Source organism: Phycodurus eques, chromosome 4 (assembly GCF_024500275.1).
Source record: "Phycodurus eques isolate BA_2022a chromosome 4, UOR_Pequ_1.1, whole genome shotgun sequence".
In the NCBI taxonomy this organism is placed as follows: Eukaryota; Metazoa; Chordata; class Actinopteri; order Syngnathiformes; family Syngnathidae; genus Phycodurus; species Phycodurus eques.
Window position 1 is genome coordinate 14,971,216 of NC_084528.1, and position 27,160 is coordinate 14,998,375.

General features: G+C 44.8%; 3 protein-coding genes across 12 annotated transcripts in view; 2 read left to right on the forward strand and 1 right to left on the reverse strand.

Moving 5' to 3' along the window:
• Positions 1 to 19: 19 nt before the first annotated feature.
• On the forward strand, positions 20 to 5,879 carry fdps (farnesyl diphosphate synthase (farnesyl pyrophosphate synthetase, dimethylallyltranstransferase, geranyltranstransferase)). 2 transcript variants are annotated; one of them, XM_061674184.1, is made up of 10 exons: positions 20 to 209; positions 634 to 786; positions 872 to 1,012; positions 2,024 to 2,104; positions 2,194 to 2,316; positions 3,542 to 3,630; positions 4,176 to 4,248; positions 4,327 to 4,404; positions 4,481 to 4,615; positions 4,995 to 5,879. In XM_061674184.1, the coding sequence occupies exons 1-10, from the start codon at positions 207 to 209 to the stop codon at positions 5,193 to 5,195; spliced, it is 1,077 nt and encodes a 358-aa protein (XP_061530168.1). In that variant the 5' UTR covers positions 20 to 206; the 3' UTR covers positions 5,196 to 5,879. The 2 variants fall into 2 exon arrangements, with proteins under 2 accessions (XP_061530168.1, XP_061530167.1); XM_061674183.1 differs by lacking the exon at positions 20 to 209 and having other exon boundaries at positions 312 to 786.
• A 623-nt stretch (positions 5,880 to 6,502) lies between these two features.
• rusc1 (RUN and SH3 domain containing 1) lies at positions 6,503 to 23,149 on the forward strand. 3 transcript variants are annotated; one of them, XM_061674179.1, is made up of 12 exons: positions 6,503 to 6,618; positions 7,930 to 11,118; positions 13,126 to 13,869; positions 15,770 to 15,892; positions 15,981 to 16,057; positions 16,988 to 17,162; positions 17,331 to 17,436; positions 17,516 to 17,562; positions 18,226 to 18,674; positions 18,738 to 18,988; positions 19,063 to 19,224; positions 20,860 to 23,149. In XM_061674179.1, exons 2-12 carry the CDS (start codon positions 8,043 to 8,045, stop codon positions 21,023 to 21,025), a joined length of 5,376 nt encoding a protein of 1,791 aa, XP_061530163.1. In that variant the 5' UTR covers positions 6,503 to 6,618; positions 7,930 to 8,042; the 3' UTR covers positions 21,026 to 23,149. The 3 variants fall into 3 exon arrangements, with proteins under 3 accessions (XP_061530163.1, XP_061530164.1, XP_061530165.1); XM_061674180.1 differs by having other exon boundaries at positions 13,129 to 13,869; XM_061674181.1 differs by lacking the exon at positions 13,126 to 13,869.
• Positions 22,813 to 27,160, reverse strand: part of LOC133401323 (histone-lysine N-methyltransferase ASH1L-like) — a 32,946-nt gene continuing 28,598 nt past the window's right edge. For 6 of the 7 annotated variants that reach the window (XR_009768405.1, XR_009768404.1, XR_009768403.1 and 3 more), the window contains one exon: positions 22,813 to 26,741. The gene's annotated coding sequence lies outside the window, so the exon portion shown is untranslated. The remainder of the gene's footprint in view (positions 26,742 to 27,160) is intronic. The other variant, XR_009768406.1, reaches the window with a different exon arrangement.

The window sequence follows — 27,160 nt, forward strand, 5'->3', positions numbered from 1 at the left end:
TATCCACCCGCCGCAAGAGATGACGGGAACCTTAGTTTTGCTGCTTCGTAATAAAACGGCCGCAATCGTCAAGGGGAACTACAATCTGCACATCCTGAGACTATGAGACGTTCAGGGTCCTCGGTTTGACTAAAAGTGAAAAATCCGACGGGACGCAACTTCGGTGTGTTTTACGTTACAGTTTGGGAGACGAGGACAAAAGAAGTATGGTACGTGTAGGCGTGTGCGACAGTAGGAAAACATTCAATATGATGACTACGGCTCGCGTGGCTGACAAGCAGTTTGAAGAAAAACGATACCGGCTAGCGTCAGCCAACGTTACTTCTGACAAGAAAAGCTGCTGGCTAATAATAGCACTTTTCGCTCAATCCTTTGCTCTTGTTGTTTGTTTAGCTGTGTGAGTCTAGCTAACTTCACCCCAGTAAAAAACAGTAATTTGCCTTCAAAGTAACGAATGGCGAAGTGTTAAGTCTTACTTCTCACTGGGAAGGAGGGCACCTTATTTTTCCCCCTTAAGGGATGAGACACTTTTTCCGTTTGCCTATTAATGTCCGGAAAATGACCCGAATCATGCGGCCAGGCACGACTTCGCTTAAGCTACTACACCGAGCATCTCTGCTATCGTCTGCCCAGGGAGACGGCACCTGCAACGGCTGGCAAAACAAGACGACGCTGTTCTCGGACTCGCGGCTGTTCGAAGCTCAGTTCGAGGAGCTGGTTCGGGAGCTGACGGAGCAGGACCTCACCGACCCCGTACTGCTCGACGCCCTGAACCGACTCAAAGAGGTGACTTGGCGGCTACATTTTCACCAGAGTTGCGACCGCGTCGAGTGATTTCGAGGGTCGAGTGTACCTTGCGTTTGTCTGCTAGGTTTTGCTCTACAATGCCCCAGGAGGCAAAAGGAACCGCGGCCTGTCGGTGATTGGCTCCTTGCGGGAGCTCGTCCCACCGACTCGGCTCACGCAGGACGACGTGCAGCGGGCTCTGGTGGTCGGCTGGTGTATTGAACTGGTAAGCTGTGTCACAAACTGTGGACTGTTGTGGGGGATAAAATGCATTCTCCGTTAAGCCCCAAAAGATGAATACATTGAACAAATATTAGGTTGAAGTGAACGTGTTTGTTGAATTTTTTTAGTGTGATTGGAAATAACACAAGAAAGTGATGAAAGACTGAAAGGAGCGACGTTATTGAAGGGTCCACAAGTACCCGTAAAAGGATTAATCCAAACCTACACACTTGCTTTTCCTGAAACTTTGTGGTTATCACGTAGCGACGAAGAACCCATTTAGATCTGAATAAAAATGCAAATAGAATCCATTGTTACAATATGATTTGCCTCCTTTTTTGTCAGTGCACACGCTGCTGATTGCATGAAACGCAGCTTGCTGGAATTTTGTCAAACAAAAGCTGATAAGGGCGGCATGGTGGGCGACTGGTTAGCACAGCTGCCTCACAGTTCTGAGGACCTGAGGACCTGGGTTCAAATCCAGCCTCGCCTGTGTGCCGTTTGCATGTTCTCCCCGTGCCTGCGTGGGTTTTCTCCAGGTACTCCGGTTTCCTCCCACATCCCCAAAACATGCATGGTAGGTTAATTGAAGACTCTAAATTGTGTGGATGTGAGTGTTAATGGTTGTTTGTCTCTATGTACCCTGTGATGGTTGTTTGTCTCTATGTACCCTGTGATTGCCTGGTGACCAGTTCAGAGTGTACTCCGCCTCCAGCCCACAGTAAGCTGGGATAGGCTCCAGCACGCCCGCGACCCTAGTGGGGAAAAAGCGGTACGGAAAGTGAATGAATAAAAAACTGATAAGCTGCTCCACAGTTAGACCTTACGTTCTTAATTTCAGGGATAGAAATAAAACTTGTGTTGCTGTAGTTGAAATGAGAAAGCTCACAGTTTTAAAATGAAGAGCCAGCCTTGTAAACCACATGCATTTTAACATTTGTGTCCATCGAAGCTTGTATATGACTGAGATGTGACTACATATACAAACCATTATCTTAACGGGTGTTGTTTGCAGCTTCAGGCCTTTTTCCTTGTCGCCGATGACATCATGGATGCATCCGTGACCCGCAGAGGACAGCCATGCTGGTACAAGAAGGTGAGGCTTGATCCATTTGGAAAGGAATTGTCTTTATGGAGGCATTCCTCCTTTTTTCACCTGAATTCTTTTGCGTTTTGTTTTTACAGGACAGCATCGGTTTGGATGCTATCAATGATGCCTTCCTCTTGGAGGGCTCCATTTACAGGCTGCTCCGCAGACACTGCAGGGACCAGCCCTACTATGTACACCTACTAGAGCTATTCAATGAGGTATTTCTAGGTTTTATATTCTAATATATTGGAAGGTATGCAGGGGAGTTTAGCACTTCTGCCTCAGAGTTGAGAGGCCATTGATTAAAATCTTTCCTGCTGCATATAAAAAAACATGCATGTTAGTTTTTTTCAAGACTAAATTATCCGTAGCTGTGAGTGTGACTGGCTTTGTTTGTCAAATTGTGCCCTGCAATTGGCTGGCGACCAGTGCAGCAGAGTGTACCCTGCCTCTCGAAGTCAACAGGGTTACATAGAAGTACGTGGAGGGCGAAAATAAACTTGCAAAGGCGTGTGAATGAACTCATAATTTTGCAAATGTACAGTCTGAATGTTCAGAGAATAAAGCCCAAATATCTTGAGAAAAATGTTTTTAAGTTACCCAAATTAAGTCATAATACCAGTATTACAAAAAGATATGCAATTTGTTTTTTAGAAAAAAAAGTTGTATTGTGTGTGTATATGAGAGTATGAATATAAAATAAGGAATTACATGTCTTCAAAAACGACCACATCACTTTGCCAAAGGAAAGTCTGCTAGCTTTAACTCTTAAGATCCAATGCAAAACACCATAGATGGGCTAAAAATTAACATTCACTTTGTGGTATTCTAACACTTGATGCAACATATATATAAACAGAAACGGTGCAGCAACACACATAGACAAACAATAGAACAAACCTCAGAGGCATACATTCTTTATCCTTAAAAAACAACTAATATTACTGCAGCTTACTGAGCACTTTTTCATTCGTGTACGTCACGCACACCAGAAGGGACCACAATTAATGAATCCTTATGCACATTCTTTATTTAATGTGTTATTACTGTATGTTTTTATGAAGTATTATAGTATAGTGCTTTTTTTTTTCTTCTTTAAAACAAACATGTTACTAAATTTTTTGGGGGTGTGTTATGGAGGTCTGTAGCAAATTAGTGGAATTTCCATTCATTTCAGTGAGGAAAGGTGGTTTGGGTATGAGTGTTGTACATTATGACTCGAGCGTAGTTATGGATGTGTTTACTGTGCATTAATCTGGTAATATCATTGAAAATTTGTTAAAACACTGGCTAGCGACCAGTTCAGGTTTTACCCTGACTCTTTCCCAAAGACTGGGTCGGCGCCAGCTCAAGCGTGACCCTAATAAGGACATGCTATATAAAAAAAGGATGGATGGAAAGGCTGCACACAGGAATTTCACAGCATCGCTCTCCTTGCTGCAGACTTCCTTCCAGACAGAACTGGGCCAAGCCCTGGACCTCATGACGGCGCCCCCTGATCACATTGACCTCAACAGATTCACCATGGAGAGGCAAGTAGAGGACATAGAGGGAATGGAACCCCGAGAGCAGCGATTTCCAAACACTGTGCCACGAATATATCCAATTTCACTGAATCAGTTTGAAAATGTTTGTTTACTCCAAAACAATGTATATTTAGCTATCTAGGCCAGGCGGAACAATTAAAGGCTCTTCCACTATATGGCAGAATGTACAATTAATGTGTATCAACCTGTTGTCATTCGTACAGCAGAATACTACCTTAGTGTTCAACTAAACAGGCAGCCCAGCTTTCCCATTGAGTTTGTAAATGTGTCAGTAAATTGAGACGAGGTCATCGTTATTTCAGTATATATACATGGTGATTGAAAGGTAACTCCCTATTTTAAAATACTTCTAATTTATTCACAAGTTGTAATATTGTTCTCATTTTTGTGTGTGTATGTTCCATGATTAAAGGAGCAACTCTATTCTACCAAACCAACAACTTTGGAAGTCTTGCATCCCACAAGAGTTCCCTGTGAAGTCAGTTAATGCGTACAAGGTTTTGAAGTTTTTTTTTTTTTTTTTTTCCCAGGTACAAAGCTATTGTGAAATACAAGACTGCCTTCTACTCCTTCTACCTCCCGGTAGCAGCAGCGATGTACATGGTAAGCAAGGCAGTTGTTGAGCCTGCAGTTACGTAAAGACACTCACTCCTCCTGAAAACTCTTATCACATCTACATAGGCTGGAATCAAGGACGAAGGGGAGCACAAAAATGCTAAACTCATCTTACTGGAAATGGGAGAGTTCTTCCAAATACAGGTGAGTGTACTTGGTGTGGATATTGTTTTTAAATGGAGACACAAACAAACAAACAAACTTCGGGCTCCTGTTGCAGGACGATTACCTGGACTGTTACGGAGACCCTGCCGTGACGGGAAAGGTCGGCACGGACATCCAAGATAACAAGTGCAGTTGGCTTGTCGTCACGGCAATGGAGATCCTGACCCCTGAACAGAGAGCAGAGTTAGAGGTTAGTTTACTTTCAGTACAGCCAACAGCAACAGTTTTGTTTGTGTGTTATAATATATGTAAGGACTTTTCAGGTCACAGGGGTGTCAAACTCATACCGCTAACTGCAAAGATTGCCTGCTTTATTTCTCTCATTTGCATTTCACTCATTCTAAAAAAACACAGTCTTGTCCAAAGGTTTTAGTAACTTTATGAAGCAACAACTCTAACAAATATATCTATTAATCTAATCTATCTAAACCTAGCTACACCCTGAACTGGTCGTCAGCCAATCCTTAAGCCGTTTGCAAATAAATAGTGACCCATTGCTACACAGGCTAGATCAGATGAACTTCTCTCCCCGCCTCAACTGGTTAAAAGTTGTCGGTTCTCCCCCTCAGGCGTGTTATGGGCGCCACGACGGCGCCAGCATGGAAAAGGTCAAAGCGTTGTACGACGCCCTGCAGATGCCGAGCCTCTACCACAAGTACGAAGACGAGAGCTACCAGCGGTTGCAGAAACTCATTGCATGTCACGCTCAGAACCTTCCTCACGACGTATTCCTCAACTTTGCCAAGAAGATCTACAAGAGGAACAAGTGAGGAGGAACATGGGAAAATGTCAACGGACTTGAGACGCCAGGAGGGGTGGAAAGTTCTAAACCATGGAGGCAGTGGTTTAAATCTATTAACACGTCATCTTATTATCTATTTATTGCAGCATCCCCAGTCATTTCTCTGCTGAGTGATAGCTTTAGGTTTCAGTTGTGATGTATAGATGTATTAATTTTACTATACTGTATGAATGAGAGCTATACATCCAGGCAGACCTTCTTTCTTAATTCTGTATTTTCATATTTGTTGCTTTACGTATAGGCTGCCCTAGACTGATTGTTTATTGCCTAGATGTACTTATTATTTTGATCTCTGCCCTGACTTGTTGAAACAAGCACACAGTTACATTCACACCTATGGACAATTTGGAGCAGCGATTCCAAAGTGTGGTTGGTACATGACACACTTGACTACACTGGCTCCCTCTAGTGGTACAACAACCAAAATGATCTGCAAACTGCACAATGTTAACTGCCAATCATTTTTAAGCAGATGCAGTGTATTTGTTAGGTGCATTTCAGTTGTTTTTACCTTATAAGTAATATACATTGCATTTAATCTTATAGGATCGTTTGTTTGCAAACATTTTGGTACAATCTTTGTTTTCAGCAATCATTGAAGTAGTTTTTAGGTTCCTATATTGAAGCTCAGTGTTGACTGTATAATTTTACAGCAGCTTACAATATATTTTATGAACAAAGCCTCTGTCTTGTTTTTGTTGAATACACTTATGTAGGTCTTCCTACGACATAACGATTTTTGGGGGGGGAATCCGGTTGAAAGCCGGAGTACCCGGAGCAGCGTGCTGCCTTAATTCTCAGTGTTGCAGGAAACCGGAGGCTGTTGTTTCCCCACATCCATTTTTATCATTAATATTACCCGAAGAAACCCCACACAAGCACCGGGCGAACATGCAAACTCCACACTCAAACTCAGAACCTCTCCACTGTGAGGCACACGTGGCTACCACGAGAGTCCACCATGCTGGCCTAAAATGAACCTGCTCCTTCAATTTAAATAGGAAAAGTAACTCGTTGCAATTAAGTTCGAATGAAAGCCAGTTGGAGGGTTAGAAAGTCATTACTCCAAACAGAATGAGATGTTCTGACAAAACAAGTAGCCTGAAGAGGTATGGTCAGCGTGTCTCAACGGACCGCTACACCTCTTGCGGGAGTCACGTGACACACGGGGCGAGCAGTGCTGACCACGTGACTGAGCCCCGCCCTCCCTCCCTCCCTCTCTCTCTCTCTCTCTCTCTCTCTCTCTCTCTCTCTCTCTCCTCTTTCGGTCGTAGCGGTCCGCGGACTCTCGACGCTCGCGAGAGGACCTGGAGTCTGACGCTTTTCGCGTCCGGGAGAGAGCCACTCCGACACGGACTGAAGCGAACGAGATGGACGCCTTCTTCCTGGAGGTGAGTACTCAACTATGTCATGTTAATTCTACATTGTTTGTTGACTAGTGCATCTAAAATACCAGGATGGTCGTCGGGGTGGTGAATCCTTCTCTCACGAATCACATCCACCGCTTTAACGCTGTCATTAAAAAAAAAAAAAAAACGAAAAATGTAAATACCGTGACATTATTTTAGAGTGTACTGTAAATATGAGCACCATTAAAGCGGACGGGCCTTCATATGAGGGCGATGCGGATGGTACCTCCCCTCCTCTCTCCGTTCCTCTCTCTTCCTCCCAGTCTCCATCATGTCTATAGGATCAATAGATGCAGGCTCAATACAGTACACAGTCAGCAGAGTCAAATTACATGGCATTACTTCCTATTTTTCAAGGAGCTTGCGTTCTCTCTTTTGTTGTCCTCGACGTGACAATCAAGAATGAGGCGTGTGTGTGATTTATATTCCGGTGACGTGAAAAGGGGACAGTGCAGCAATGAGCAATAGCCTCGCTGCTCGCTGCTGCCTGATTATTTCATGCTCCACTTAAAGCAGCCCTTCATCGCTGTAAGGGATGCTGTGCTTCTCTTTTCTCTCTTTACAAGAAAAAAAAATTACATTCATATTCATTATCATATGAGCTGGGGAGGGTGGCTGCACAGACGGAGACGGGCAACACCAGCAGCGAGAAGGCCGAACAGATGATGATGATGATGATGATGATGATGATGATGAATAGCGTTAGGGTATAAATTGGATTGTAATTTTAATAAAGGAGGATTAGTTTAATCTTACCGGCTACAACATAAGTAACATTTATAATACCTTAAATCCTTCCTTTATTTAAGGAAAATTGAAGTAGTAGTTTAATTTTGTTTTATAATTTTTTTTTATGAACTGTATATTTCATATATTGTATGTATATTATTTATTGTGTTAATTATTCCTGCAATACGTTTTTTTTTTTTATCTCCTAGCTTTCTTAGGTGCTTTTCACATTCCAAAAACCTGCATGTTAGGTTCAGTGAAGACTCAAAATGATCCCTAGATGTGACTCTTCGTGTGAATGGTTGTTTGTGTATGTTTGTGTGATTGGCTGACGACCAGTGCAGGGTGTACTCATTTGTAGGTTACATTTTTCTTTTCATAACAGTTCTGAGGTTTTATTTATTTATATGGCACGCTGGATCAAATCCGCTTGCTCTATGGCACAGAACCTGGAGGTTGCCCACCCCTGCTGTAGATAATTGCTTAATCTTGAAAAGAGTGATGCAAAAACATCATATATTGCACATTATTAATATTCACCTTATGTCTGCTTTGATATTTCAGGGCCTTCGAAGTCAGTCCAAGATGTGACCATCACAATGCATCAGAATTCGGCTTGGCCCAGCGTTTGTTACAATAGCAGCCAAAACATCTTTTAAAAAAATCCCATTACCAGAATGCAGTCCTCCAGCCGCTCCTCTCAGCCCGCCAAACCGCGGCATTTCGATACCAGCAGGCGGGCCGCGACCCACGCTGGACCAAAGTCTCGCGTTGTTCAGAAGGAGGATAAAAACAAGAACACCATCGCTTCGTCCTCCCCCAGACAGGTGACTAAAGTTCCCGTCGCTCCCTCCAGGACCAGGCCGGCGGTGCAGCCTCGAGCACCGTTCAGTCAAAGCCGGTTTGGTGCACAAAAACAGAACTCTGTTCCCTTTAAATCAGCTAAGCCCAAACCGAAGAGTGTCCGTACGGTGGCAGCGGCGACCAAAATCTCATCTCCCCTTTCCCCAGCTCCTTCCCTTCTCCCTCTTGACCCCAATTGCAACGAGCCGAGCCTGCCGTGCTTGTGCTGTGATGGCCGTTCGCCGCAGGACAACAACAGCATGTTCAACCATAACCACAACAACAACAACACTATTTCTCTCAGGCACCAACTGCAGCTTCCTCCTCCGCCTCCGGTCGTGGCGCCCCAGAGGGAAGATGAGACGGGGGCCAAGGAGCAGCCTCGGGCATCCTCTCAAGTGAAGCCGGAGCCTCCTCCCCAACTCGCCGCCAATGAAGAGATGTTAGAAAAAGCAGATCTCGATGACAAGAAAGATATCAAATCAGAGGAAGAGGATGATGAGAGCAGCAGCGGGGACATTGATATCGATGACGAAGACGACGACGATGGCGACCACGATGACGAGGATGACGACGACACCCTGGTGCCCTCGTGCTGCGATTGCCCTCCCTCCCTGCTGGAGTTCTCGCTTTCCTCCTCTACCTCATCCTCCTCCACTTCCATTAGCTCCTGCTCCGATCTGGAGTCGGACTGCACCGATCAATACACTCCCCAACACCAAGAGCATTTGTCGGTGTCAATCAAAGAGTCTTCTTCGCAATGTCAGCCGCCTGCACGTTCTCTCCCTTCCTTACCAATCAGGCGCATTCCCTTCACTTTGACGTCACACACCCCCATTTCATCCCCAGATGAGGGCTATCCCTCAGCCTTGGACACCCCTTCTCCAGACTACTTGGGAGTCAAAGATGATCCAGAAGTCACAAAGCTGGGTTTGCTTGACTTCCTGGAATCAGTCGGGGAGTTTGGGAAAATGGAGCGTTTCAGTCAGTTGATCCAAGTGGCCCGTTGGGATTTGGAGGGCGAGCAGAATTGGGATGTCTTGAGGGATCGCTTGGACCATCTGGATCACTTGGAGAAGGTCAACAGGGAGATCAAACTGGCGTACGTAGCCAGACTCCATGAGAAGGGGCTTGATCTTGGCGATCTGGAGGAGCAGAACCTCGCTGACATCATGGATGAAATGGGGAGCGTTGGCATGGGCTGGAAGCTGTACAAGAGCAGCGGGGGATTCATGGGAGAATCTCAGGAGTTTTCAGACGCCGGCGTGGACCTGAGCGCGCCGTCAGACTGTGACGATCCTCTTGCTCCGGACTCCCACACCCCATCCCCCGCGGAGCTACCTCCTCGCCCACCGAAGCCTCCGACCCGTCACGCCAGCGTCAACTCCGACCTCCACACCTACATCAACATCAGCCGGGAGACCACATCCATGGCTGTCTCCACCTCACCCATCTTGTCAACCTTCACGCCCAACTCTTCCTCTCCCACGTTCACCACCTTTCGCTGCGAGAAACCTTTGCCCCCATCTCCGCCATCCATCCCTCCCCTCCCCACCTCCAAACCTGTCCCGTACCTCACCCTTTACACCACCTCCTCTCCATCCATCCCCACCCCGACTCCTCCCATTCCTCCACCTCGGAGGCGACACCTGGCCAGGAAGGAGGCCCAACGCCTTGCCGTCCTTCAAGCAGAACAGGAAAAGACTCCCCTCTCCTTACCGCCTCCTACCACACGCCCACCACCTTTGCCTCCTCCGCCTGTTATCTCCTCCGCCCTGCCCCCTCCAGGTGTACCCCCACCACTGCCACCAACACTGCCTCCTCCTCCTCCTTCCTTCCACGCTCTGGATGTGGAGATCCGCAAGTTGTTGATGCTCGCAGGGTTGACCCAAGCTGAGCTCCTCAAACTGAGCCCAGAGCTTGGCGACTGCGTTGGGACGTTGGAGGAGGAAGATGGAGAGTTCAGAATACACGGAGAGGAGAAGGAATGTGATCCTGAATTAATGGGAAAAGATGCATATAGCAGCAGAGCCACGTTGGCAGGGGATAGAAGGGCAGATATACCCAGGGAGTGTCAGACAGAGGAGGGCAAAGAGGCCCAGAGAACCACCTCATTCTCAGAGATGGCTCGAAGACGGAAGAAGAGCAGCATTATGACATCGGACACTTATTACAGCACCACCTTAAGTCACACGCAGGACACTAAGGCAAAAATAAGCTTCGAGTCCCGCCTCTATCCATGTGAGGCACTAGATTCACCTCCCCCTCCTCCTCCACCTCGCCCCTTACCCCCAATCCCGCCAAGCGTGCCACCTCTTAGAGTCAGCACCCTCCTGGCTAACTCCGCACGGCCCGAGCGCTTCGATTGGCTCATAGCATTCACGCCCGACGCTGATCTCCTGCCGCAGCCCACTCAATTAAGAAAATCGCACATGGAAATGGTGAAAAAGAGCTCCCCAGTTCCAAAGGTCACCAGTTTCAAAGAGCTGCGTTACCGCAACAAGAGCGGCGCACCTACAACGAAGGTGATCACCGACCCTGACCCCGACCCCTCAGTTACCACCCCGGACCCCGACATACTGTACAACTTGAAGTGGAGACGGGCGAAGGAGGGCAGCGAAGGCAGCCAGTGGGAGTATACCTCTCAGGCCCAAGCCCTGTTCATGCAGCCGCCGCCAGCGCTCACCTCCATGGCGGCGCTGAAGGAGATGCTGCAGAGGGTGGACGAGGCGAGTGGAAGAGGCGACAAGATGGGCTCCTCACTCAGTGACAGCAGCCTGTGGATGACTGGCAAAGAGTGGGAGCGTGAAGACATGGTGAAGATGGAGGACAAGGAGAAGCGGGAAGAAGAGGAGGCGGAGGTGCGAGGACAGGCCGATGGAGGGAAGACACGTGAACCCAGAACCGCTGGTGAGAAGCCATTTTCATGGTATAGTCTTATATTTAAGGATTATGTGTGTACAATGGTGAAGGACAGATCGTGTGTGACTGACTATACAGGGGATCCTCGGTTTACATACATGGTCCTGAGATGACGAGTAGCAAGTATTCAAACACACGACAAATATTGAATCAATCAGGAGTTGGCCCGATACTTTTGTCCATATACTGTATTGTATCTTTGTACTGCGTTGCACAAACACTCAGTATAATAAAACAGCACAGAAGAGTTGTCAAGTACAATTAGAATAATTCAATAAAACACCAGAGAAGGAAGTGTGGTTAAGCACTTATGCATTACAGTTTTGAATGTTCTGGGTCCGAATCTCAGCTTGAGCCTTCCTGTGTGGAGTTTGAATGTTCTCATACTTACGTGCGTGTTCAGTATTTCATCCATCCGGAAATGTTCTTGAGCACTTGTTCTCGTAAGGTTGAGCTGAATCTTTATCCCGGCTGATTTATGGCGAGAGGTCAACTACAACTACCTGGTCGCCACTTTATCGCAGGGCACATACAGATAAACAGCCATTCACACTCACGTTCAAAAATATGGTCAATTTAGAATTTTCAATTCATCAAACATGCATGTTTTTGGGATGCTGGCGAACATGCAAATTCCACACAGTGGGGCCTGAGCTGAGATTTTAACTCGAGATCGCTGAACTGTGAGGCAGATGTGCTAACCACTATTTCACTTTTCTGCCGAGGGTGTATTCACATGGTCCCCATTTTAAGACTCATTTTGAGACTGACAATATAATTTAAGGTAACAGTTAAGAACATATTGGAGGGAACAGGAGTGGTAAGATGGAGGATGAGCATGAGTCACAGAATGGCATGCTGCACTATGCTTAAAGATAGTGAGGGGACAAACTGTGAGGGATGACTGTGTGTGTGAAAAGGGGATGGATGCTGGAGGTAATATGAGGAGAAGGTTGGAAAGTCTCCAGTTCCTGGTTATCTGAGTGTGATGTCATCACTGTCTCATTCAATTATTCATTGCCTCTGGCGGCCAAGAGAAGGAAGAAGGTGGAAAGTCTTCCGGTAAAGTCACCACATTTCTTTTACCTCCCTTTAAAAAACTATAATGTGTGTTATCTCGTTTGCTGCCAATCATTGTTACCACAATTACTGAGTCATTTAAACTGAGAATCTAATATGTTTTAAGGCTAATTTGCAGCATATACGTGTCCACATGATTTGAACCTTTTTAGGTGTGTACATCTTTAAGTTTTGTACGGGCGGGGCTTAGAATCTCGACCAATTACCGACAACTTCGCCCCGAAACAGGAAGTGTTGCGTGTTTAATTTCAAATAACCTGAGTCAAAACGAGGTACTGTATTGTTAAACTTGTTCTTGCTCTTTCTTTCAGAACCGCTAGTTATTGAGTAGAATTACATGGTTAACTTGTGGTGTCATTTACTCGTGTTCTGTAGGGACGTTTACTGTTAATTGAGACGGATTAGACTCGTGAACGTTGCTGTCCTAGCTGACGTCTGACTCAGCGTGTGGAGGAACTCAAAATGCAAGTGGAGGGAGGGAAGGACACGAGAAGTACTCATTAGAATCCTTGTTTTATTTTTATTTTTGCTGCTTGTGCTTAACATACAATAGGCAAATATGAAAAGTGCAACCGAGAGCTGTAGCTTGTTTGTTGATTGACACATGGACTAGTTCGCCTGTAGTTTGCGTGTCGTCTTTTGTCGTGTCCAGCCAGCTAAAATGCAAATGTCCCGCTTTTCATGAATCACTGTAACTGTTGAAATGATGTGAAGACTGTGTCTTTTCTGCTGTGTTACACTCATAAGTGTGCATTTTTCTCTCAACAGACACTAACATTATCTGCATCTCTCTCCTTCCCGTTTGTTTACCACTTTTTTTTTTTTTTTTTTTGCTTCTTCCTATCCAATCCCATTCTGATGTCTCCATTGTTTGTACACTGTGCTCCTGCATTCCTCCTGCACCTTTGCATTAAGCAGTTTCCTCCCCCCCACTGTCCCTTACCCGGCCTCCCGAGCCCTACTTCCTCCACGCTGCCCCTACTTCCTGTCAAGAGAGGCACTTGCATATAAATTCCAGGCCGCAAGCCCACATCGGCCGAGAGTCTTCAGAGACGCAAGGAGCCCCGCAGTGGGCTCATTCTGGTGCTGTGTTTAGCTACCAGTCCAGGGTTGGTTTTGGCTCTCCCAACCCTGGGAAGAAAGTAAGGCAAAATACAGCAACTCAATTTCCCAGTGGTAGCAGAATCGATGACAGTTTGGGCTCTCAGTGTAATTCGGACTCGCTATACTGCAGTGACAGGCAGAGTATTGCGGATGCTTCAGAATGCACCACCCCTTATAAGAACATAGATGTCATGATGACGAATCCATGCGCTCAAAAAAAGCAAACAGACCGTAACGCTAACAACACCAAGACGTCCAAAGAGCTGCCCCCTCTGCCCACTTATTACCTACACCGCTCCAAGCACTGCCCACTGCACGGGGGCTCGCCTCCTCGCCTCTCCCCTATTGGAGCCCTTTCGCCTCCCCAACGCACGGGGGCGCTACCTCCTGGCGTGGCGGGCTCCGGCCTAAGCTCTCCCCTTTTCCCCCGCTCTCACACTCTGCCTGCCCTTGCCGCCCCGCCCTACTACCCGCACCTGTACCCTGCAATACCCCTCTGTGCTCCCCCTCTACCCCCAAAACTCTACCAGTCTTCTCAGCAGCCGCGCGTGGCCAGTAAGATCTTTCTTTCTCTTCTTCCGCCTTCTGCCATGTCTGTTGTTCTCTCCTTAGTTAATTGTCCTTATTCCCTACTGTGTCGTGATTGCAATCAGAAATCAATGTTAAAGAATATCAATGAGTCGTCTTATGTCGCGTCCTTTTTAAAGCTGCAAAAATAGGCTTCCGAGGGTTGACATCTGCTTCTGTCAGATTGATTGGGTACCGCCACTCACTGTCCCTTTTCTGTCCATCTGTCTTCTGTGTGACTCGTCTGTTCTGTTAGAGTCCTGAGTTGTGGCAGGGTTGTGTATTCAGAACACAGGCAAGACAAATGTTGTTAAAACAATAACAACCCTCAGCTTTTTTGCTCCATATTTCCTGAATGTTCACATATTACAGTACATTACTGCTCACAACAAAATTAGGGATATGCGGCTTTTGGGGGAAATTTTAGCATGAACTTTAAATGCACTATTACCTCGAAAGGTGACGTTAATTTGACCTCTAAACATTTGAATGCACATGTCCACCTGTTCAATGTTCCAGTACTTTTCGCACAACTTGATGTTCGCTAATCAGGAGCTGATTTCACAACAGGTATTTGATTCATGAATCAACTAATAAATGTCATGATTCAATTCGAATTGAAATTTAAATTGTCCTCTTCATCATGCTGTTCACATTTTAACATCATGAGATCAAAACAACATCTAAAAATGGATCAACAGTACCTTGGCAGTGGCCGCAGAGCTGAGAGTATCACAGTGTCATCAGCGGGTTGCAACAAAGAGACTGGAAGAGTCACAGAAAGGTATGGATGTGGACGTCCTAGGAAATGTTTAGGTGGAAAGTCAAGTTGTTCAAAAAGTACTGAAATATTGGCCAGTCGGGCATGTGCCTTCAAAAGTTAAAAGGAGGTCAATTAACTTCACCTGTAAAAGATTATTGTGCCTGTTAGGTTCATCATGAAATTTCACCCAAAAGCCAAATCCACCCCCAACCTGCACTGTGGAGTGTATACAAGAGTAACACTGCCTCTTTGTCTGTTGCTGACGTTCTGCACAATTAACAGCAACATGACGACCCCTCTGTATGCTTTGCTTCCCAAACAACAAAAAAACAAAAACAACAAATAGCCAATTGTGCGACACACTCTACCAAATGGCAGACATTACCGAAAATATTGTGAGTTTTCTATCGTTTAAAATTAATTCGGGGTTTAGGGCATACTAGAGTGGAACCTCTTAGGGTTGAATTGGTTAACCTCCAATTTGCTCATATTTGGAAACTATTTTTCCTCAAAGAATGAATGGAAATAGAAATCTGTGGTATAACGTCATGCATGTTGACCGTGATGGCACCACATATTTGGTTACATTTTGAGGTGTATGTTTCCCGAAAGTTAACACCCCCCCCCCCCCCATTTGTTTTCAAACTCTGAGGTTCCACTGTATTTTGCCACCAAACCCTGTAGTTAGAGCCGCACTGTAATTTCAATCCCAGTACTGTAGTTACGTTTAGTTAGTGTAGGTTTAATTCCATAATTTTTTTTTTTATTAGGGTTTGATTGACATAGTAAAACAAAGTTTAGATATTCCCCAGTTTTATTTATATCAGATCCTATTTTTTGTGAAAACAGATTGTCAGAATCTATTGTATACCTATATATACACTAATATAATACAAGAAGAACCATATAATGGAGAACTATGCTATGCTATGACTCACTCCCTCTTCTAATCATCTGTAGTACCATCTGCTTTTTTTCTGACTCCTCTTCATCGCTGAGGACACCTAGTAACATTTTTAGTTATGAAATTTCTCTCTGCCATAGCTTCTTTTGCGCATGTTAAATTTGAGTTTTTATTCCTCTAAGTCATTCCTCATTTATTTATTTATTTGTTACCGCTGCCAGCTGTTCGCAGTGCGTCGTTCGCTGGAGCCGTGCAGAGAGGTGACGCGGTCTGGATGGGCGAAGATGTGCTGCATCCAATGACGGGATACCGCCTCTCCTCTCTGCACCTGCTGGAAAAGAGAGGTATTGGTGTTACACTTTTGTGTGTGTTTGTGATTTTGCAGTGTCAACCTCTTTGTGTTTTTACTGTACACTGATACTCCTGTTCCAGCTCTCGTCAGTGCGGTCGGTGTGGCGGTGGAAGCCGTCTTGGCCCAGTTCAGTTCTTCGCGGACACTAGTTCAGAAGGTGAGCCACTGCGCTGTTTTAGAGTCTCGTGTGTCTCAACATGCTGACTAAAATGTCACTCAATAAAGCACACACCTTCACCAGGAACAAAAAAAAAAAACAATTGTGGCGTGATGTCATATTTGTGTTAGCACTCAAGTTGCAACAATTAATCGATTCATTGACAACTCATTGATTATCAAATGAACAATGAACATTTTGGCCTGTTTTCTGACATGTTATAGACCAAACCAGTCACTGAATCACCATTATTATGAAAAAGAAAGTCATAGTTTAATCTATTTAGAAAATAAATATTATTTGCAGCCATAGTATAAAGAACCTGTAATTGACATGTAGTTGAACCTGAAGCAGCTTCAGAAGTGTTTAGCAAGCTAGAAGCCGTTTGCATTAATCGGTTTGAAAAAGGCTGGCTGGTACCACATCGCTCCCTCTTGTGTGATATTGCTTAACTGTTGTTTATTTGTTTTTTTTGTAATCCGTAAACTATACCAAATAAACAATAATGAGTTAATAAACCGCAATTTGACAAAACATTATTTTGAAATTAAAATTTGCAAAAATGTTTATCCGATTACTCGATTAAGCGATCAAATAATCAGTAGAATAATCGATTCTAGATATATTTTCTAGCTGCAGCCCTAGTTAGCGCCTTCTTAGTTCAAGGATGGGTCATACCATTATGCTTCGAAGGGTTTATCAGTGCAATTGATGCCACTATGATGCTGGAGCTTCTTTAAAGCTGTGATGTGTCTGTTTTGTGTGATTTATTTGTAAAAGAGGCTACTGATTGCTGTACAAAAAGGTCATTAAAACAACTTTTCCGCGTGCATTCCATCTCAAAGCAAATGATGCATTGGATTTGCCGTATCTTGCGTGCTTTCTCCTCCCATCAACTAACGTATTGTCCTCCTCCCCTCCTGTCTCCAGGCTTTATCAGGAGACAGCACAGTAAATCCATCGCTGGGCCGTCTGGTGCTGCAGTGCCTCTGCCCCGCCCTCCACAGCCTGCTGACGGACGGTCTAAAGCCTCACCAGAGTGATCTGATTGCAGGCAGGAGGCCAAATTCAGCCTGGAATTTGGTTCTGGCTTCAACACGGCCAGGTTGGAGAATGCATAAGTGAAATAGAGCTGCACAGTATATTCAGCTATAATTCTCACTATAAATGGCCTGAGAGTTTGTTGTTTCTTTTTCCCCACACACAAGAGCAATTATACTGTTCCCCTCCTTCTGTCTTTTATGCACTCGATCCATTTCTCCCGATCATTCAGGTCCTAAAACGCAAGCCCTTTTCAATCTTCAAGTTCGAGTTGGCGAACTGCCTCAGCTGAAACAGAGCAAACACCGCTTCAATGCCTTCGTCCTTGGATTACTCAAGTGCGTGCTTTGTTTTTTACAGAAATAAATGGTGTCTTTATTTAGATCTATCAATCAGTCTCTTGTTTTTTTTTTCTAGTTCAAAGCAGCTTGATTTCTGGGTGTCTCACCTTCAGTCTAGCAGCGGTAAGTGCATTTGTTGTTTTAATGGCATTTTTCCCCACAGTCATTTTGACACTGGGAAACACTAAAGAGTAGTACAAATACAGGCCTTAACAATGACGTTATTTAGGCTTCAATTCCATTTCGGTTTGAGGTAGCCGCAACATCCATCCATCCATCCAGTTTCTGAGCCGCTTCTCCTCACAAGGGTCGCGGGCGTGCTGGAGCCTATCCCAGCTATCATCGGGCAGGAGGCGGGCTACACCCTGAACTGGTTGCCAGCCAATCGCAGGGCACATACAAACAAGCAACCATTCGCACTCACATTCACACCTATGGGCAATTTAGAGTCTCCAATGCATGCATGCATGTTTTTGGGATGTGGGAGGAAACCGGAGTGCCCGGAGAAAACCCACGCAGGCACGGGGAGAACATGCAAACTCCACACGGGCGGAACCGGGGATTGAACCCCGGTCCTCAGAACTGTGAGGCTGACGCTCTAACCAGTCGGCCACCGTGCCGCGTAGCCGCAACATAGTTGTGCAATTTGATATTCAATTGTTTTATTTTGCTTGTAAATTACAGTATAGTCACCTTTGTCACGCAGACAAGAGTGATCCGGCCGAACAGTCATGCAGTGTTCGGGGTTCTGCAACTAGTTTTCACAGGTAACCTATTGATTCGCAGATGTGTTGGACGCGTACTACCGTCCGTCCTCCTTCATGCATCTGTCGCTGAGCGCCTGCCAGCACCTGTTCGACGAGCTGCTGCTCATGCTGCAGCCTCTCAGCCTGCTCACCTTCAACCTCGACCTGCTCTTCCAGCACCACCACCTGGAGCCCCACAACCCCGCCCCACAGGTGCGCAGTCCCCCCGTTCAGGATTCGGGTCAATCGACAAAGGCGACCCGGTCTGAAAAGAGAGGTGGCAGACACGTGGAACGTCTCTCGGAGGTAGACTTTACGGGTCCTGGACATCTGGCAGCCGAAGAGGGTCAAACTACTCCTAGTAATGCAGGGTGGTCACTCACTCTGGGCCACACAAGTCCCCAGCTCCGGTGGGTCCAGGACAAGAGGATTGGGGAACTACCTCCTCCGAACATGGAGGAGGACAGCTTCGCTCAGCAGGCTGGACAGGTACTCGCATCCTGACAGTCATGCATGACTATTCAGAGCTCACATTTGTCTTCAAAATCCCAGGTGATCCAGCAGGGTTGGGGTGCTGTGATGCGGTGGGGAGGACGATTGAGCCAGAACTTGGCCGAGCTCAACCTGGCCACCGGGAAAACTGAAGAGGCGAGGACCAGTCTGCAGGATCACCAGGCCCAGACAGAGAGCGACTTCGCCCCAGTTAATTCTGTCGCACAGGTGCCCTGGAGTCTGGGTCGCCTCTTTGGCTCTACTTCTTCAAAAAGCCCCAATACTCCAGTGGCTCAAGGACCACTGAGCAAGTGAGTCCATTTTATTGTTCTGGGTGGGTTCCACAGATGAGATATCATTTCTATCTGTACATGCAACCATCCAGGCGTCCCTCGCAGTGGTTGGCTCCTGGTGTCACGGCGCTGACCCGAATGGTGAGCACCACTTCGTTCCCGGTTTTAAGGGCGACCCCAGAACCAATGGAAGAAAGTCACACTGTGTCAGAACGTGCGGCTGATACTCCAGAGACGACAGACAAACCACACAGGTACTTTTTTACACCAGGTCTTTTACTTTATCAACCAACCAAAATGCAGCTTTTCTATTGCACCTTTGAATCGCACATTTATTTAATTTTCAATAGCCAAGTAAAAAAACATGTTAGTATTCAGTTGACCGCATATTTGCGGTTTGGCAATTTTTTTTCCCCCCTGTGATTGCCGGAAAACCCCGCTTATTTGTGGGTTTTTTTCCCCCCAATCCCCCACTTATTGAAGTTTTTTCGGAATTGTATTTTTTTTCAGGACGTTCTAAGGGAGCATTAATTATTCTCAGATTTTCGCTTGTCGCGGTCAGGCTCGGTCCCTATCCCCCTGCGAATAGCGGGGCTTAAATGTATATGAAAAAAAATGTCAACAAATGAAGAATACTGATTATTTTGCCGCAATACTATTTCTATTTTAGTCACAAATTTTAAACTGCTATGTGACAACATTATTATTTCATATGCTTCTTAATTCAGACTATTAGCAGTTGGCAGGGAGGGAGTGGAACACAATGTTGAAAAATTGCAGCATGAGTTTTGTTTTTTGCCTTTTTGGTCTTTATTTTATGACACAGATTTCAAAAGAACAAGCAGCCACAAGGGATGATGAGACTGTGAGAAGAATAAAATCTCCTTTGCACATTATAAATCTGATTCCAAGTGTTGCACTGAGGCGACTGGTCATTTATTTCAACAAATGTAAAACACACTTTTGTTTGCCGCCGCCGTTGGGCACAAACAAGCACGTGTTTGTGCGCGTTCTTTGTTGGTTTACGCCGCCACTTTTTCGCGGCTGGAGGACTAGGCATCGAAACTGGGAACCGAAATGTTTCAATTTGAACGGTTGAGGGAGAACCGGAACGTTAGTCGTGGTTCCAATCGGTTCTCGATTCTCCATGCCCAACCCTATACATGATTGACTGTTAGTAATGTTAACATGTTACTTAATATTAGGGCTAAAAACTAACAATTAGTAATCAATTAATCATTTTTTTTTTTTTTTTTTTTTTTTTTTCAATGAGTCATAAAAATATTTTTATTTTCCATCCATTTTTTCAAAAACAGGACGTTATTCCAAATTGACAGTGCAGAAAATGCACAAAAATAGATTATGATTCAGTTGCTGGTTTGGTCTGTCAGAAAATAGCCAAAAATGTAGTAAGTAAGTAAAAGCAGATTTTTACAAATGTCTCATTTTGATTAAATACAAAGAACATCAATTTGAATGCCAGTGCTAAAGTTAGTGAAATATTCGAAACAAAGGAAAAATAATCAGCAACAAATAAAATATAACATAATATTGTCCACCACTCTTTTTTTGCTGAATATAATTCAAGGTCAAGTCAGTAAGGTTATCAAACTTGTCATGGTAAAATAACATCACCAGCACATACAATTGAAATCTAAACTGTATGTAAGCTTTTCACTGTTGCAATACAGTAGTTTTGTTTCCATAAAACTACGAACCAAGTGGCGCTCTGTGTACTTTTGGAAATGTTGCAATATTTTTGAGTCACTCCACAAATGAAATGCTCGCCTCCCCCAGCCTCAGGTTAGAATTTTATAGCCTCCGGTAATAGGGATGATGTCATTGCCTGCATTTGTTTGGCTCACACGGCGCCTCTGGCCGCTCCTCAGGTCTGTGCGAACGCTGTGCGACCACGCCGGAGCGGGCTCCGAGCTCAGCTTCCGCAAGGGCGAGGAGCTCGTAGTCTTGGAGGGCGTCGGCCAAGACTGGATCCGCTGTCGTCAGGGAGACCGAGAGGGCCTGGTACCGATTGGCTACACCTCGCTCATCATGTGACGCCGCAACAGCTGGACTCCGTGAATTAAGGATGAAAAACAAAACATTCAAAAAATACCTATTCTTGGGCAAATACTGATAGAGGTTCGCACGAGGTTCCAGTACTCTTAGAGGGATATTTCACCATAAAGTGAGTCAAATCACGACTTTTGAGTAAAATATCACGTTAAATGCCCTTCCCGCGTTGTCCGCTTTCCTCGGCAGCCGCTGATCTAAGGGCACTTAATCACTCGCGGATCAGCGACCGCCACCTGGTCGACAGTACGGGGGCGGTCACGTTGGGAGTACTGACCCAGAACCTCCTGTTGCATACGTGATCATGTAGTGAACTGTAGCTGTGTGTACATGTGTGTTGTATTGCCCTTACACCCCCTCATTTACCTTTTCCCCCCTTCGGTTCACACGTGTTTGACATTTTACTGCTGTATAAATATAGATATATATAAAGCATATAAATACATATATAAATATCCCTGTCTATATATATAAAGTGATATTGATATTGCATTAAACACAAAGCGCAAACGTAACGCTGTTGCTACAGCGACGATACAGGTGGAATCGTTCTCGAGCGGTCGTCATGCAAACAACGAGGTGTACGTGTTTGAAATCCAATATCTTCCTTCCTGCGTGCGTCACGTCTTGAAATCACTTCAAAACGCATCTTCCGCATTTCCTCAAATAGTGGCCTCCGCCCCAATCGACGCCGGGCCTCAATGAATCTTCGTCATCCAGCCGTTTTCTCCAGCGCTTAGACCCGGAGCCTATCCTGGCTGACTTTGGGCGAGAGAGGCCCTGGACTGGTTGCCAGTCGTCCTCATTCCCAAAAAAAACAAAAAACAAAAAAAAAACCACCTCCTTTTTTTCAGGTGACACAGTAAATGCTGCCTCAAATTGACGTGACGCAAAAGAAGAAACTGCAACGATACTATTGTGAAGCAGCTACACAGCCTATTCCTCGTCGAACAATCAGTGGACAAGCGTAAAGGCCTCTTCCGTCAAATAAAGGTCGAGTACTCTCTGCAGTTGAGCCTATGGCTGCTATTTGAGGAAATATAATAGCACCCTCCGATTATCACAAAGTTATTAAGGCTAACTAATTTCCTACTGGTTCAACCTGGCATGGGCTCATTAATCTTTGCGCTCTCACTATCTGAAGTGAATGCAGCAGGCAAACCGCCTCATGTATGTTGGCGCTGATGATGATGATGATAATGTCTGCTGGTTTGTTGGCTTATGCATCCACTTTTAACCCGTGAAGCTGCCATATTTTAAGCGCGCACCCCCCCCACACTTCATCGATATTAGCTACAGTGGTAGTAGAAAATGCTCATGCGGTGGCAGCGGTTATGTTCATACACAGTACTTTGCCGTCTTTTAGTCATTATTCTCATGTTTAGAATTGGCGAGGCATAAAACGTCGGTTAATACAGTTGAGTTGTTCAGTTTGCTGGAAAGTCGTCGGTTGCAGCCCCTGCAGGGTTGAGGGCTCAATCGTTTCATTTCAGGTTGAAAGAAAAGAGTGAGAGAGAGAGAGAGATGGAGTGAAATGTTTACCAATGAGGGAATGTTTTATTTGTATCTCTTACTGATCAAATCAGGGAACACTTTTGTTTCGGTGTCGAATGGCAGTGTAGCATTACTGTCCCCGTGGCAACAGTAGCATTAAGTTAGACCGGTGCTCCTCACTGACGACTCACGTTGTTGCCGTCATATGGACGAGTTGGCAAGAAATAATCCGTCTCGCTAGAACATGAAACGACACGTTTATGATTTTGCCATTATCCCAATGTGAGGTAATGAGCGCCATGCATTCGTTTGCACGTTATTTCTTTCTTGGATGTACTATTTATTGCTCTTTCTGAGTCCAATTCCTGGGTTGTGAAAGCTGTGAGGGTACGTGTTCATGTCAGGGAAAGCACAGCCTGTGGGAGTGCAACCATGGGTAGTAAGTCAGTAGCTCCCCCCTCCTCGTCTCTGGTGTCATGTAGCCTGTAGACCTGCCCTGTGTCCTATTACTATGATTGCTGCACAATAGTGTCCCTGTCACTGTCCACTTCCTGCATGTGCTTGTTTGTAAATACACCAAATAAAACTAGTATCCGTATGAACCAAACTTGTTGGTCTGTCATTTTTAAAATGTATTATTTTATTTTTATTTTTTTCAAAATCGAATCATTCTCCGTACCGCTTATCCTCACTAGGGTCGAATAATTTTGAAATGAAAAATAGTCAATGCCGTAGAAAATAAAGTCAGTCACCGCACTCGTCTGCCATTGGTTAAATCCACGTCACATGGGTTAGGGATGCCAAGTTGCCAACCAGGGTCCTGGCATGGGCAAGTGTTATGGCCTTTTTAAAATGGGATCTTTGGGGGCGGGGATGTTTTGGTGTGTGCCTCTACAGCTGCTGCAGTTACACAGCGAGAGAAATGTGTAACAAATTACCATGATATAGCAAACAAAAGATGTTTGTTTGTTTGTTTGTTTGTTTTTCAATCTGTTTGCTGTAGTAGTTGGCAATGGGAGTCCATTGCTGACAACAGGTCAAACGTTGCTGATATTTAGCATTTTGATTAAACTGTGTGCAATTAATTGTCAAAAATATTTACTAAAAATCATGAATAACACTTTTCTCAACAAATCACCATTATAGCAAACAAAATATGTTTGCTTTGTTTGTTTGTTTGTTTTTTCAATCTGTTTGCTGCAGTAGTTGGCAATGGGAGTCCACTACTTAACTGCAGGTCAAATTTTGCGGATATCTTGCATTTTTGTTAAACTGTGTGCAATAAAAAAATAAAAAAATATATCATCACAAATACACACCAAAAATCAATAAAAGCACTTTTTTCCTCATTTCGATTGCTGTAGTAGTTGGTAATGGACGTTCACTACTTACTTACTACAGGTCAAACTTTGCGGATATTTTGCGTTGTCGAGATACTGTGCAATTAATTGTCTAAAATATTTACAGTATTTATTCTTTTTTGGGGTGGCACGGTGTGCAACTGGTTAGAGCGTTTGCCTCACAGTTCTGAGGACAGGGGTTCAATCCCCGGCCCCGCCCGTGTGGAGTTTGCATGTTCTCCCCGTGCCTGCTTGGGTTTTCTCCGGGCACTCCGGTTTCCTCCCACATCCCAAAAACATGCATGAATTGGAGACTCTAAATTGCCCGTGTGAATGGTTGTTTGTTCATATGTGCCCTGCGATTGGTTGGTGACCAGTTTACACTGCCTCTCGCGCGAAGATAGCTGGGATAGGCTCCAGCATGCTCGCGACCCTTGTGAGGATGAAGCGGTACAGAAAATGGATGGATGGATGGATATTCCTTTTTTTTTTTTTTTAATTTATAAACCTGTCCTGTTCAGCTGCATTGCCATGCAGAATGGTGGCTCTGTATTCCTTTCGTGCTGTAGCCGTTTTGCTGTGCAAGAGGGGAGTTTAAAATATTGCCTCTGCTTATTTTGTTATTATTTTTGTAATAATAATAATAGTTTTTTTTTTTTATAGGGGGGCGGTACGCTCCTCGCCTTCTTTACCCCTATGGTCATTTTGCAAATACTGTACAGTGGTTAACGCGTTCTATTGCGTCACATAGGACGTCACTGTGCGGTCTTTTTTCGACGACTGCGACGTTCATTCTTTTTGGGAGAGGCGCCCTCAGCATAAAATCTAAAGTTGTCTCCCGCCAAAGCTGTTTTGACGGCGACATTTACGCGCATGCGCACAGCCTGTCACGGTGGTAACTGGAGCGCCGTCGTTTTTAAAAGCGTCGAACATTTCCACCCATTTTTTTTTTTTTTTTTTTTTACAAACAAATATTTTGCCTCCTCCGGCTTCCAAACGACGATATTGTATCTGTTTCGTCACTAAGCCGGTGCTTTCGAAGACGAGAGGACGCTTGGAAAACACAACGCCCTTTGAAATGTCCTCGGGAGGGTTCTGCGCTATAAATAGTGGCCATGGTTGTTTTTGAAGGGCAGAAGAGGAGAAACGATTCCCGAGAGCGATCCGCAGCCCTCCCCCACACCTTACAGCTATGATCACACATCCTCTTATTATGGGTCATTATGGAGGACAAACACTGCCCAAGCAACGTAAACACCGCTAGGTGCCGCTGTTAGGCCGAAATGGAATCTTTCCCCGTCGAGCCATTGCATGGTGTTAACCCATACACCAAGAGAGTTGGCAGGGTTTTCAGTTGGTAGACATAAAATGCTTTTTATTATTAGATATATAAGCAAAAACAAAATACAAATCTGATCGTACTTTCTATGACGTTTTTTTCTTTCTTTTTTTCCCCCCAGATGCACATCGTTAGAGGCAACAGGCAAAGGTTACAAGTCATGCAAACTAGATAACTCTTTTTAAATGTACCTTTGCTATAAAGTTTATAATACACTTGCAGCGATGCACTTTAAAAAAAAAAAAAAAGATGAAAGAGGGGAGGGGGGGGGTATATATGTAGGGTATGTAAACAGTCAAAGAAATTGCACTTTCTTGGCTTTTTTTTTAAGCCACAAAACTTAAAAATCACTGACCAATAAAACCATGCTTGTTAAAAAAAACATTACAAATAAAAAAGGTATACAATCATAGTCTAATGTATTGGTCAGCTGTAAAAAAAAAAAAAAAAAAAACTCGGATGATTAACTCTTGTGTGTAAGTCATATAGTATTGTTATGTACATAAAACTAAATGTTATGTATTGTACATACTGAGCAAATACCCATAAAGTGAGAACAACCTATGAACAATCTGTACACAAAAATTACTAATTTAACATGATGTGATAATGTATCATATAGTGCTTATTAGGAGAGATATTGCTTGGACACAAGACAGCATGGCACTTCTACTTAGCATTTCATGTTTGCCATCTTTTTCTTTTTGTTGTTGTTGTTTAAAACAGCTTGGGACATTCTGATTGTCAATGAAACATTCTCAAAGGCAGTCTGAAGTACACGAAGACAAATTTGACCCTCCCTTCTTCCCAGGAAGCGATACTTGAAGAAAATAGTTCACAATAAACATTCCTAGTGTTCGTAGATTTCTTTAGCACGCAAAAAATAACATCTTTCTTAAAACCTTATTAGAAATTCTTTTGCAGCAGTGCCAAAATTCCTCTAATCATTCCGACCCCCCCCCCCTTTATTTTCCTATTCACTGGCTTGTCACGTGAAGAAAAGCCAAACAAGTGCTTTTAGAGCTGAAGCGCTTCCTCCCTTTTCCAAAAGGTTAGCACTCCCCGCCCGAAGCCCAAGAACCTACCATGGGTCTGTGTTCCTTCCCCAGTTTGCTTTAAGGTGCCCAAGGAGGAGCAATCCAAGTGTGTGTTGTTGTTTTTTCTGGGGGGGGGCACACACACTTGTTTAGTGTCTTTACTGTGCTCGGGCACTAGTGCAAATTAATTTCAGCTGGTCTGTTTCAGTTGATCCTCCCTCATCTCGCAATCACGCTCTCTTTTTTTTCTCTCTCTTTCATCCCAGGACAAAAGATGTGTTGCCATGGTTTCATCCTTGGTGTGATGCCCTTCAGCGCGCTCGGTTCAGTGGCTGTCAGAGCGCGCAGTGATGTCTTTCTCGTGGTTTGAAATTCTCCTCCTCACTCCTCTCTGCCGTGTTGTTGTTGTTGTTGTTGTTTTCCGATTCAAAAGCAGCACCTGCCCGTGTCCTGCGGCGAGCCTGGTCCCTTTTCCTCTTGAGTGCTCCTTCCTACACAGAGGGGAGATACTGTCAATTAATCTGTGCACGCACAGTGGGTATTAGGGGGTTGAACCGATTAGTCGACAAGTCGATTCTACTACTTCGACGTCGTTTTAACAGTTGAAATCGCTAATTACGTTTTTGGCAACTTGTCCTTCAATCAGCCAATTTACAGAGCACTTTCGACTCGCCCATCTACTGCTGTCGCCTGAGGTATAAACACATAAACTTACAAACGTCTGACCAACAAGGCGAAACGGTCTTCATACGTTGCGATGGTCAGAGAGTATGAAAATAAGATGGGTGTGGATGAGAAAAGCGGTTGGCCTTCACAAGCTTCAATTATTCCAATTGCAGCTAGTCCTAAAAGATTCCGAAGAGTGGTACCTTGGGACTGGTGCCGAGGAACGACGTAAGTAGTGCAAAGT

Coding starts and splice junctions, on each gene's coding strand:
- fdps (XM_061674183.1), top strand. CDS start 520: ATGAGACACTTTTTCCGTTTGCCTATTAATGTCCGGAAAATGACCCGA. Junction 2,317..3,541: donor TACTAGAGCTATTCAATGAG/GTATTTCTAGGT, acceptor TCCTTGCTGCAG/ACTTCCTTCCAGACAGAACT. Junction 3,631..4,175: donor AACAGATTCACCATGGAGAG/GCAAGTAGAGGA, acceptor TTTTTTTCCCAG/GTACAAAGCTATTGTGAAAT.
- rusc1 (XM_061674179.1), top strand. CDS start 8,043: ATGCAGTCCTCCAGCCGCTCCTCTCAGCCCGCCAAACCGCGGCATTTC. Junction 17,563..18,225: donor TCACCTTCAGTCTAGCAGCG/GTAAGTGCATTT, acceptor ATTGATTCGCAG/ATGTGTTGGACGCGTACTAC. Junction 18,675..18,737: donor TCGCTCAGCAGGCTGGACAG/GTACTCGCATCC, acceptor TCAAAATCCCAG/GTGATCCAGCAGGGTTGGGG.